This window comes from Bombus fervidus, chromosome 16, assembly GCF_041682495.2.
Source record: "Bombus fervidus isolate BK054 chromosome 16, iyBomFerv1, whole genome shotgun sequence".
Taxonomy (NCBI): Eukaryota; Metazoa; Arthropoda; class Insecta; order Hymenoptera; family Apidae; genus Bombus; species Bombus fervidus.
Genome location: NC_091532.1, coordinates 583,694 through 597,512, shown reverse-complemented (window position 1 = coordinate 597,512; position 13,819 = coordinate 583,694). Strand labels below are relative to the sequence as shown.

The 13,819-nt window shown below is 29.6% G+C and overlaps 1 protein-coding gene across 40 annotated transcripts; it reads right to left on the bottom strand.

Annotated features, from left to right (window-relative positions):
* Positions 1 to 134: 134 nt before the first annotated feature.
* Sw (cytoplasmic dynein 1 intermediate chain short wing) lies at positions 135 to 12,998 on the bottom strand. Of its 40 annotated transcripts, none has more exons than XM_072018931.1 (14): positions 12,849 to 12,998; positions 12,311 to 12,431; positions 12,137 to 12,233; positions 11,954 to 12,059; positions 11,739 to 11,869; positions 9,251 to 9,388; positions 7,568 to 7,588; positions 4,725 to 4,772; positions 3,073 to 3,249; positions 2,777 to 2,933; positions 2,285 to 2,657; positions 1,782 to 2,013; positions 1,276 to 1,703; positions 135 to 1,127 (listed from the first exon to the last, which is right to left on the bottom strand). In XM_072018931.1, exons 2-14 carry the CDS (start codon positions 12,410 to 12,412, stop codon positions 966 to 968), a joined length of 2,172 nt encoding a protein of 723 aa, XP_071875032.1. In that variant the 5' UTR covers positions 12,413 to 12,431; positions 12,849 to 12,998; the 3' UTR covers positions 135 to 965. The 40 variants fall into 40 exon arrangements, with proteins under 40 accessions (XP_071875032.1, XP_071875035.1, XP_071875036.1 ...); XM_072018934.1 differs by having other exon boundaries at positions 3,073 to 3,225; XM_072018935.1 differs by having other exon boundaries at positions 9,275 to 9,388.
* Positions 12,999 to 13,819: the final 821 nt, after the last annotated feature.

Sequence of the window (13,819 nt, the reverse complement as noted above, 5' to 3'; positions counted from 1 at the left end):
GATTGTATCTAGAATATTACCGAGTGTGTAAAGAATTGTAAGCTAAATAATTCCTTCGTAAAAAAAATTTATACTTTAGAATATGCTTGACTTGAGCTGAAGTACGCATTTGGATATAGCACTATACAACGATATCACATTTTAGATAAAGCCCAGCAGTTTATTATAACGCAAGGATAATATTATATTTACATTTTTAATCGACGATAATCTTCGTTCAATAAATTTTACTATTCTTGCTATGCTATAAATTACACATTACAAAAAAAATGATGAGGTTTATATTACGTCAAACTTTTTATAAGAATATAAATAATAATATAATTATTTAATAGTTATCGTACTAAATTAGATGAATGTTTAGAATTTTTTAAATGTTTAAATATTGGTGTTATTTTCCACGTGTTAGTGGTAAGAACGTTAGCGTGAAAAGAATTTACATTTTTGAAAATTAATTCTGAAAACAATACATGTATATTTTGAAAAAAAAAGAAAAAAAGCTCAGAAGAATAAAATATCATATTACAATTTATCCGATGGTGTCAAGTCTCTTCTCTTAATTACGTTCTCGTTTTCCTTAATTTGTCGTTTTAAATCGTGCTTAATAGCGTTTCATTATTTACATGCACAGATATGTTCTACACATCCTTAATAAGCTACTGATTCTGAGCTAAAGTTGCTCCGTACAGGTAGGTATTTCTATTGGACACGTGGACTCTGTAGCCGTTTCGATACGCAGCAATTACGAATGAACGAAGTACTAATACGTTAGTTTTGCCGTTGAATAATTTATACAGAATAAAGGTGTCTTAATTAAGGATACACCTATAAATTATAATTAGTGCAATACACTTTTCTTTTGCTTCTCGTAAGTTCTTTTTTAGGATTATAGATATTTTATAAATTCATTTGATTTTTAAATTTAAAGTATTCAAGCCGATCTTACCGATAATTTCTAAAGAAAATTATCTGAGGGGACATGTCGCTAGCAGCGGAGGCATGGAAGTTAACGAAGTAGGTTCTCTTAAATTAAGTTTATGCAGTTCTTCGTCCGCTTTGTTGTGTTTCAGCTCTTGCTGAGTGTACAAGAATTTGTTCCACTCGTCGATTCTTGGATGTGCTAGATGCTATATTTACAGAAACACGTATATTTACAATTTTCAGCGTTGAAGAATAATTAGAAAGTGAATTAAACGATATATCGATAATTTAAAATAATTATTTACGAAGCTAACACATTAGTCAAATACTAGATTAATAAAAAAGCGTTATTACCTCAGCAACATCGTACACCCAAATCTTTCCGGTATCATCACCAACGGTTACGTGTAAACCGCTCGGTGTCCATGAAACTCTGTTGAGAGCCGGAGAACCATTGATCACGACACTAGCGGTGGGTACTTCGGTATCTTGATTCAGATTCCATAAATCTAATCGTCCTGAATCGTCTACCGCGGCAAAGAGAGCTGGATGGGTCGGTGACCACGCAACGTCATAAACATAATCACCATTGTGCTCGAAAGAATATAGAGGTTTGCTCTCTTTAAGACTCCAGAGCTTAATCGTCCAATCGATGGACGATGTTAAGAATAGATGTGAGAAATCTATTCCACCTTGTACGGCGTGTGTGCTAATTCCTGTAACTGGTCCTTGATGACCTTCGTAAGAATCTAATACACCAGCTTTTGTACCATGACGACAAGCTATCGAACAAATGCAGCGAGTTAGAACGGTTTGTAGATTAATTATTAATTTAATTTCTTTTCACAAAATTCGTTTACCGGAATATACAGTTCCTTCTTCGCTGCCTACAACGAAATTATTAACATCGCCATGAGGGAACGCCAAACAAGTGGCGGCAATTGCTTTCGATTGTTTAGTGTGAAGCTCCAATGTCTCTTGCGGTTGTGACAACATGTCTAAACTCCAGGAGCATAGTTTGCCATCGGTTGATATGCTTATCAAATTGTGCGCGTTTTGTGCCCCAACAACGTTTAGACAATATACAGGATGCTGAAAATAAAAACTAGGATATGTATATCGATCAAGTCACGTTTATACCGTCACGGATAAAATTTCATCCTTCACGGTACATTTTGTATTATTTTACAGATCAATAAAGTTAAATAAATACGTTAGGCGAAAAGTAGAAAGCTATTGTTCAACAGGATTACAAATAACATCGCGATGGTATTATTACAGGACAACAATATTTAAAACAAAATTCATCTGGGCTGAAATTTCACCGACGATGGTAAAGTGACCTTTTTATCGAACGACTTACAGTATGTGCGCTTGCTGATAGTGGAGTACGTTGAATAGGAGTTCTCTTTTGTACTCTATTGTCCCAGAGAACGATTTGTCCGGAATAAGTACCTCCTAAGATTAAATTAGGATGAAATCTTGCGAACGTGGTCGACATAACCGGAGACTGACAATGGAAAATAAATTCCGGCGTTGTTTTCTTAAACTTTGTGTTCCAAACCAAACACACTCCATCGGGATCGTTTGGAGTGTCGTCGTTATTGTTATAGGAGGCTGCAAGAAGTTCTGGAAACTGAGGTGACCAATCCATCGAGGTCACGCAACGATTACGAGACCATCGATCGCAGAAGAACCATCGATTTAACCACAAACGCTGATGACTCTTTTCGTCCCTATAAAATTGACGAACCTTTTCGTGTATTAATTTATTTACGAAGAATGAGCAAACGATTGGCGTATAGTAATAAGAATAATTAAAGTCTAATGTTAAATAACGTTTATCTTTACTCACATTCCATCTTCACCATCCATGGTACCGGTATAATCGCTATAAATATTAACAGATTCTCCTAATGCCCTTTCCACAATTCTACTAGTACGATCAAGGAATCGTTGAAAATCTTCAGATAGTATAATCATTTGTTTCTCTTCTTCGCTGAGTTCTTGTACTGTAAATTAGTATTTATATAATTAATTATATAGTTCGACGGCAGTAAAAACTATTTTGATTACTTTCAACGAAGATTGAAAGAAGATTCGGATACGAAAGTCTCTGCGTTGTATAATTTAAGACAAAATAAAAATCACCTTCTTTAGGTTTTTCCTTTTCCTTTTCTTGCTCCACTTGTGTAACCGCTGGTTGCACTTCCTTAACCTGTGGTAAACCATGGGGAAGAATTCCAGGAGGAAGCTTGCTTTGGAAACCATCCATATGCGGCAAACTGTTCTCTTCGTCTTCGGCTTGGCCATCATCAAATGTCAAAACTGTGGTGAATAAGCTGGTTCCGCCACGAGTACCCTAACTTGGATATATCTATCTACCTCTGGCAAATGCCCTACTTTAAGAATTCGAATGCTCTACGTTGAAAAAAAAAAAAAGAAGAAAAAGATAGCTATACTATCTCGTAACGCTACATAATAAACGTCATTGGCATCTCCTACAAGATATTCTACGTAAAATAATAATTGCAAGAACCTATCGCGTTAAAATCCGAACTAGGACAGAAATGCATAAAAGTAAAGAGCAAAACCGCGATGCATTCGTATATTTGTGCAAGTTGTGCAACTCTTATATTGATTATTACGTTTAACTTTGAAATGTATTAGCTACCATGTAATTGAAACGTCGTAAAAAATAAAATAAACTTTTTGCAAATAAAGAAACTGTGAAAGCGTCAAGTTTAAGGGATGCAACTCTCTTTCAAAAGTTTTCGTAAAAGCGTATAAAAGTTACATATGTGTATACAAAAAATAATATAAGAATAATAACTGATTGAAAGATGAAAAATTATACAGACATTAGGAAAGGCGACTAGGTTGAATCGCATGCATTGACATTAGTCACGTATGTATAAGAAGGTGGACTGCTTGTTGGTGGATTACGTAAATAAAAATCGAATTTTAATCTGAGATATTTTACGATTGACATGAAAATCATCCGAAAACATATCTCTCCACCCTTGGTTTTAACATAAATGCAGATGAAATGGAAGAATGAGCCGAAGTAAATGAAAGATCGATCGATGATTTTTTAAGTGAAGTATACGTTACGTTATACTCTAGGTATATAAAACATCGATTCATAAATGCTTTGAATAACAGTACCCATTAACGAATAGAGCTCTCTTTTTTTCTCGTCAACTTTTGAACATCGAAGATTATACAGAATCAAAAAATAAAAATACAAAAATTGTGATATGTTAACGCAACTTCCCAAGTCTCATGCAGCAGCTAGAGAATATGTAATTTATATAAGAAGAAAAAAAAAAATATTAAAAAAAATTTTCTAGTTCATATCTATACTTGAAAAAAGAAAAAAAGAGAAAAAGAGAAAAAGAAAAAAAGAATTGCCCAAGTGAGAAACGAAATGAAAATGATAATGATGATTTATTATATTGTACTTTGATCATGCGTAGTGAAATATGACGAATGATTGAACAAAACCATAAAATTGTACGTATGACATCTACGCATGCAGGACGAACGAAGCAAGTTTTTACAGTTATGAAACAAAACCATAGAAAACTACTTAACAATCTGATGATTTATCAAGCAAGTTCGAGTGTAATTTGATAGTACAAGTTCCCTCCTTTCAGTGCATACAAATACAATAACTGAATAGAAGAAAAAAAACGAACAAAAAATTATTGGTCGAATGCAATTTTGTGAAAATGAATATAATCCTTGTATCGGTGATATTAATTAGGTAGAGTGAATCGTCTCTAGAGAGGATTACCTACCTGTAAATTCGTCCTCCCATTCTAAACCAGGATTTAGATTGTACTCGTCTTGAAGGAGGGAAAAGAAAATGTCAATCAATCACGTGTTTTATCATGTTAGTTATGTTTGTATCTAATTTCACGTCTCTCATAGAAAATTATTGATGTATGCCACGAAAATATATTTACGATATCCTTCATGGATATAACAAAACCTGTTAATTATTCTCGAAAATAGCACGCGAAATATACGCTATAATTAGCCTATCGATTAATTTTCAATTTTGATCGATAGCATTTTGATCGAAAACAGTTACAATTTACGTATAAGATCTATTCGTTAATGTTTTCTCCTTGATCATGCAAGATACATCAACAATTAGCTAGAAAGATTGAAATGGTAATATTGGATTGGAGACGATAATATTAATTATAAATATATTTATATACATGCAAATAGTATAGTAATATACCCTATAAACATCATCATATTTGTTAACAAGATTATGCTCTAAAGGGATCGATGAAGAATATAAAACTTTTTCTCATCTTTGTATAAAATACTTATTATATACTTTTAAATTTGATTTTCTAACGAAATTCCTCATCTTCGCAATATATACATACTGAATTAATAAATCCATTTCTTATAACACTTTTTTCTAATATTAATTTTTGCAAATTAAATCAACGATACACGTACATCTTACGAAATTGCAATCCCTTTAGGCTTTTCAACAAACTTCAGTTAAAAATCATCATATATATGTATACTGTAATCTCTTTATTCATTTACAACTACGTCGCTAATTTAACGATCTAAGGGAGTAGTAATTTTTTTAATAAATCAATCTCATCGTAAAACACATTATTACAAAATTTGGGAAATAACTTTTTGTAGAACGACAACAACAACAACAACAACAAAAAAAAAAAAAGAAAAAAAAAGAAAAAAAAAGGAAGAAGAAACGAAGACGAAGAAAAATTGACAAAATTTAACTATTTTTACATAATAGACTGACATCTCCGACTATTAATTTACATGAATAAATTCACCATATTTCAATCCGTTTGAAAGATATGAAATAAAAATAGCTTCTATTAAAAGAAAAGTATTATCACAAAGTTTAAATAATACGAAGAGACGTTTTATCGGAAGAAACATATTAATAACATTTGAAATACGTATTATTTTCACAAAATGTATTTCTATGTGAACAAACAATTTCTAATTTTTACTAATTGAATGAACTTTCTTGCTATATCATTTTCACAAAAAACGAAACCGTGCTGTTAAAAAGCAACATCTGCAAATCGAACTTTTGCGACACTAAAAGCTCAAGCCACAGAACTCGTTGCTGTGTGTTCTTTTCTTCTATTTAAAAAAAGAAGACTTTGTTTATACAATATTTACCAACTCTAACACCATAATATCCGCTCCCATGTTAGTATACTGTAGTAACCCAAGTAACTACGAAAACTATAACCGTGAAATCGCGCCGAGAACTCTGGAAGGTGCGTTAAGTTGTGACAAGATTTGTCAATGGATATTCATACAATAAAATGTTTTTTTTGTTTCAGACAATCCCAGTTTCAAACAATATCGAATAATTCGATAAATTATTTAAATGTACTTTTTATTATAAAATCTTATCGAACATCAGAATGTTAAAACATCTATAGTTTACTTTATAAACTTTTATAGTGCGAAAAATTTTTACTAATAAAAAAATTGACAAGGATTACTTAATACAGATCGGCCATATCGCTTTTATAAAGTTTTATCAGCAAATATGATTTTATTCTGTAAGAATTACTCTATACTATAATATATGTTATAATTCGAGAAATATTTCGGTTAATAGAAAAGATATCATTAAGTGTAATAGAAATATAAATAAAGTACAAAATTTAAATTTCTTATAATAGAATTTTTTAACTCTGTCTGTAAACGGATAGTTAAGTACTCCAAAGGTAGTCTACAAATTTTCCAAATATATTTATTTAATGCTAACGAATATAAAGGCTAAATATTTTTACTATGTATTTAAAGTATCGAAAACATGGAATTACATTTTGCAATTCAACTTCTGTACAATAATCTTTTGTATGTGTTCTGTACATTGTGTTTTGCATATAAATTGGTTTCCAATTTTTAACAAGTATTTAGCATTATTGTACTTCGAATTGTAAAATTTATACATTTATGCGTGTTTATTTCTTCTTATTCATTTAAATAATATAGTACATGCTTTCATAAATGTATAAACGTTAAAATATATCCGTTTCGGAATCGGGATGTCAGATAAATTTTCAAAAAATTAAAAATACAGAAACTAAAGATAGAATACACCAATAAAAAAAAAAAAATATATATCGATATAAGAAGTAAAAGAGCCAAAAGGTCCAAAGCAAGATATAAGGTAGCGAAGATATTCTAAATTCTGGGTGGAGAGTCATTTTGTATGTCTACAATACTGATAAATTTTATTCAAATATAGCTCACTTTGCTATTAAACTTTTACATAAGTACTTGAGCTGAAGAGAAAGGTAGAAAGAAAGAGGCAGAGAGAGAGAGAGAGAGAGAGAGAGAGAGAGAGAGAGAGAGAGAGAGAGTGCATTCTCTAGCTTACTAGCTAATCCATGTAATGGTTCTCTTACCTTTAATTAATTTATTATAATTTTAAAAATTTAGATTTTCGCATATGGAATTCATCTTTTACATATCTATTTCGTCCTAATGCTTTAAATTTGTATCTCGTTTACATTTTACATATTGTCAATTCTAAGAGAATAAATGGAATATATCTAAACCTAAATCTGAACCTAAAACTTGTTGAAAACCAAGAGAAATCATAACTTACCGTAATAGTCGAATGCATGAGCTGAGAAGAGGAGGGAAAAAAATTGCACTTAGTTACAATCTTTTAAGAATGCACTACGCTAATAGCACCTCTCTACACTCAGACCATAAGCATTTTAATAGAAAAAAAGTTTCAATAATAAAATATCTAGAAAAAATCAAATAAAAAGAAAACAATATACGATACTTCTGCGCCAAATGTTTATAATTTGAATTTTAAATAATATGTTTCGTTCTTACTATTTTATTTCAAAGAATTTGTAGCATTTTTTCTTATTAAAATTTATATTGCACGTGCTCGGTAAAAATATGTTTGCCTTTATAAAAGTAAGTTATTTCTTGTAATCGTTTGTTAGATATTAAATAGAACTGAATTTTTAATCGTACTAAGGAAAAAAAGAAAAAAAGAAAAAAACAAAAAAAGAATTTTATACGCTGAATGTAGTTAGGTGGGTATAGATTTGTAAATTTTTATATTGTGCTGTGCTGCGGTTCCTACACGTAAGAGGAAACATACATATTCAATACTTCTTGCATTATTGAAGCACGATTCAAACAGTATAATTTCAATCTTTGCCGTAATTCAACACCTCTCAAAATTTTGTACTGTGACGTTTTGTACTGTAAAGTTTTGTAATGTGACTACCAATGGATGCTTTTAATAAGCAATATTCAATATCTCACTTACATTCCTTGTCACACTTATTTCCACCCCCCTAAGTTTCTCAGAAATAAATTTTGCTATAAATTGTTCAAAATAAAAGTTTTGTTAGAGTACTGGACAAGTTTATAATGCACTACATTTTGCACACTATAATAGATAAAAAACAATGGACATGACATACAAACATTTTTGAACATAATATCCCTTTTTAAGTACTAAACAAAATACTAAGTAACTGGATTGCTAATATGTTATAATAATTGTTACAATTAAAACAATGTTGCTTTCTACGAATATTCATATTCACAAATTATTAAAGCATCGATAATAATCATCTATCTGTTTGCTATAATAAATTTAATGCTAGCACACATGAATCAAGGTATACTAACTTATTGTTGTAATAAACTTTAAATTTTCCCAACAAACAGGACGCCTAATGTTAATATATTGTATAACTTTGATAGACTGTTAGTATATTATTAAATTAAATTATATAAAGCATGTTAGAAGCCTATTTATGCAAACAAGTGGACGTTGTATATGGTAGTGATAGATAAAATATATATATTACAACTGCATAGCGTTAGAAAACTAAAATTTTTAATATTCTTTAAAAATTCCTTTCTTCTACTTAATACAGCTGAAAATATTTCTACTTAACTCAACTTTACTCTCTATTGTACTCAATTCAGAGATTAAAATGAGAAATTTCTAAATTCTTAATATTTCAATACATCTATATATCTTGTATATCTATCTCCATATACAATATTTGTAAATTAACTGAGATTGTAGAATCAATCAAACGTAATCATCGTTCGGTTCAATTTTGATAATATTCGATACTACATAGAAATACGAATAGAAAAGTTGATAAAAGTTGATATAAATAGAAACTATTATCAGTTTTGATTCTACACTCCTCTGTTGCAAATATAGATATCTGTGTATCTACCTCTATTATATATTGTTGTACAACAATTATAGGAAAGGTAATAAAAAGAAGACAGAACATACATAGGTAGTTTGGTGCAGACCCACCTTTCCTGGGACGCCACCAGTCAGTCTCAAAGTAGCCTGCGGAGTAAGAGTGAGTTGGTGTTGTTGTTGAACAGGAGGAGTAGATGGTGTATGCAGAAGAAGATGCGGACAGTCCTTATGTCCAACACCAGTTGATTTGACCGTTTGTATCGCAAGACAATGGAATACGCGTATATTTAATAATGCCGCAAGTTCAGTTAGGTAACGGGACACGCATGTAACACGTAATATACCCCACATTTTTATACCAAATATCTTTCTTAAGTTTAACAATCATAAATAAAATAATACTTTTTTAATAGAAACACTAAAAAAGTAAATTTTATTTAAAAAAAATATATACGAATGAATTATGTTTTATTTTAAGAATGATATATTCAAAAATATTAATGTTTAGTATTTGAATAATTCAAAAAATTTGTAGTAAAGTAGGTGGTATAAGAAGTGGAATTATTTAAAAAAAACCCAACTATTCGACAGTTTTTATAAATGTTTATGTAATTAAGAAGAAAATTCCAAGATAAATAAAAAATTAAGAATCACAACCAACTGAAATTGCGGTTTAATAAAACGAAAGTGAAAATAAAAAAAGGAAATAGTTTCCATCACCAAGAAAAATAATATTTGTTTCCATAACCCGATTTTGTTAAATGTTATCCATTTCTACTAATACTTCTTCTACAAAGTATGTAAAAGTGTACAAATAAAAATATTACAACATACGCTATGTAATTGTTAGAATACCCTTACATAATATACTTGAATATCACGATAGACTTATTATTTCCTCGATAACATTAAATTTACATTGAAAGCACAATCTTCTTTGTTATTATTCTTATTAATGGTAACAACAAAACATTATTAAAGATAAATGAATTCACTTGTTAATATATGCAAAAACTGTTCAAGCAGATATCTATATTCATGATTATAATTATTCTTTTTTAAGTGTTGAAAACTGCTGGAAACTTAGTTCAACAAAAGCTAATACACACAACAAAAAAATAAATAAATAAAATACCAATATCGCTACAAATATGTGACATGCTATTTTTAAATATGAACAAACTTTAAGAATATGTAAGTTTCCTCATTAGTTAAAATTAAACATAAAATACAACATAAATGAGTAAACCAATTCTCAATATTATCACAACAAAATCAAGATCACAAGTAAAATAACGTGACTGGTCGTGTGTTATTACACAATGTACGTATTATTACATCTGGCTATGGTATTAGGTACCTATTAATATTGTCAGTAATGGCATATATGTTTTAAAAATATACATTCTTATATACACCACCCACTTTACCATATTCAACCATATATAGGCATATGTGAAAGTGATAGCATGTTTTAAAATACTAAAAAGGTATCAAAAATTTTATAATCCTTTGTATTCTTCTGTAAACATAATTCATAAATTTAGATATTAATATCTTTGAATTTTCAAAATTCAACTATAATGATTTTCAGTCTTTAATAATGCATAGGAAAACAAGCTATAAGTTAGTATGAAAAAATTATCCTTATTTACAAAAATCTTATTGCGTAAGATTTTTTTTACTAACTTTTCTGACTTTACCTACTTTATCAACAAACAAATATATATTGATTTGAATTTATTGATGAATATACCGATCCGACCAAAATCTTGGTCACAGAATAGCTAATTTTTTTATAGAAAAACATTTTTATAAAAGTATTTACTTTCTTAGAACACAAACGGATTGAAAATTCAACTGAAATCAGATAATTGATCTGCACTTATCATTGTGTAACCTACTATCTTTATCTATGCCTAAGTATTATGAGACCAAAATAATTCTAATCCTTATTGTTATTTTACAAGCTTGATAACGTTCTTACTTGTGTCATCGGATTACATCTATTCATCGATGCATCAAACTATAGTAATAGAGAATTTTATTGAACTATAACAATTGTAAAGATATATTAAATGTCTTATATTGTAAATAAATGTAATCATACATGATCAAGTAACTACTAAAAGTTAATTCTTTTCTACAAAAAGCTGTGCGAAAATTTTTTATATAAAGATCTACTCTTTTTGTAATTCAACTACTAATTTTCTTTGGGTTTTAATTCTTTACTATGAGGAAATATAAATTTACATTTAAATGAATGAATTTAAATGAAATTGAGAATTTTAGAATACAAAGGATTAACAATCGATGCAATAAATAAATAAATATATAAATGTGACTAAATAAAAAGTATATAATAATAACATATATTTCATTATAATCAATTCATTCTTTATAAACGTCAAAAAGATTATATTTTCTTATATTCGCGTGATATTTTAATTCGATTAAATTAACATTAGTGTAACACAAATATTAAAATGTTTTAAATTATTATATATAGTTCTAAATTCACAATTAAGAGCGACACAAAAGTGCAATTATTTAAAAATTGAATATAGTGACTCACCGTCGTGAGATGTGTGCGATGTTTGAATAGTTTGTGTTTGTTTGGTATAAACAACTGGTTCTTTTGGAGGAATATTGGTATGTGCCACAGAAACAATCGTTAGTTCCCGATTCTTCTTCCTGGCACTGCTGCTATCAAAAAAAGATAGAACTTAAATAATCCAAATATATCTTTATATAATATATACGAAGAACTATCCAATATAATATAAATACCTCTGAGCAGAATTTATACTGGATGGCTGTAAACTAGCATCAGGAGTAGCATTAGTACTTTGTTCTGGAGTCAAAGAATTCATACTAGATAAACTGGATAAGACATCTGCGAACAAAATAAATTGTGTCAAAGTAATATCTACGAAACTAAAATAAACATAACATTAAAATTTAATTATTTACCTGACACTGGTGCTACCCCCAAGGATGAAAGCATAGCATCTAGTTCTTTCCGATGATCTTTATCCGTTCCTGCAGCACGAACTGTAGCTTCCTCGACCTTCGATACAAAATTTTAAGAGATACATAACCATGTAAAATGATTAAGAACATTAAATTTATATAAAAATTTCTTACATCTTTCTGTTCTTTTTCTCTTCTACGTCTTTCCTTTTCTTCTCTAATAGCCTGAAGTTTGGCTTTTTTTCTTTCAAGTTCTGCTTTTCTGTCAGACATCATTGTGCTACTTTCTTAATACCTAAACAATATTCAACAATATAACATTAATAAAAGACTTTGAGACTATGCGAAGGGATTTTGATCATTATCAGGATTATAAAATCCTTGACAGGTTTCACGAAATTTATTAACGGAACTTCAGCCGGATTTACTGCGATTATTGATTTCTGTTCCGTGACGTCAGTTTTAGGTCAATTTTTGTCCCATGATAAATATATATATATATAAATAATAAATATTCGCAGATATGAAGAAGCAAACGATTTAAAAAGTGAGAAATGTGGTATAGATATGAGTAACACAATAATTAATATTCATGTTACAACGTTCTGCACTGAATTCAACGAAGAATGTCCGTCTGTCATGTAATAATATTTACGCAATGAATTAATTCGAAACCTTACATTTTAGTTAGAAAAACGTAGAATACATTCACCTTTTATCGTGCAACGTATTTCACAGGTACGAATGCCAAAAATGATCGTAGTTTCGATTTCTACATCATCTAATCGACCCGCCCGACATGCAAACCTTTTGCATTGCAACAACAGCACCACGGTATCAATGTTTGGTACTAAGTACTAACGGAATACTCGATACGATTTCCTGCATGTCCATATATGTAATTTGTAAATGTTTTCGATAGATGGCAGTAAAGAAATCTTCTATGGGCCACTATATATATGTATCTGTATTTTATAAAATTATTCTTGTATTTAGCAAGAGAAAATAAACGTTAATGTTGAGATATATATATACATATATTTGCAAGTAATACGTCCTCAATAATTTTCTCAAAAAGTCCAAAATTATTTTTTCACAATTTACAAAAAAGATCAAGAATTGCAAATAAAGATTTCATAAACATTTTTCCTAAATTAAGCATACTAGTTTTAAAGCTGTTATAACATAATTGAGAATCTTGTTACACAAATAGAATCAACATTTCTTAAATCAGAAATATGTACTATGCACGTTATGTATGTTCATGTACAATGTATACATTTGATTTTATGATTCATATTGCTCTTTGCGCACTCTTGCGGTAGGAATAGAATCAAAATAGTTTACGAGTTTAATTTGAACGCGTCGTGTGTGTGTATTCAAAATAGTGATCGTTTTTCCTTTTTCTGCTCATTTAACGAAGTTTTCATCAGGCATCATAAGCAAGTAAGTGTCATTGATGTACTTTTAATACATTAATCGATACAGTAGAGTATTTTGTAGAGTATTCTCTACAAAAAGGTATTAATCTATTTATGTCGAAAAACTGTTAGTTTGGTAGATAGATTAACTTTAATTTGTCAAATTCAGCGCATAAAAGACGAGAAAACGTAAACATACGTAAACGTAAACATAAGAATACTGCTCTGCGTCTTTTTCTCTTTTTCATACGTTAAATTTCAT

Coding starts and splice junctions, on each gene's coding strand:
- Sw (XM_072018931.1), bottom strand. CDS start 12,412: ATGATGTCTGACAGAAAAGCAGAACTTGAAAGAAAAAAAGCCAAACTT. Junction 11,870..11,953: donor AGTATAAATTCTGCTCAGAG/GTATTTATATTA, acceptor TTTTTTTGATAG/CAGCAGTGCCAGGAAGAAGA. Junction 3,250..4,724: donor ATGGGAGGACGAATTTACAG/GTAGGTAATCCT, acceptor TATTCACCACAG/TTTTGACATTTGATGATGGC.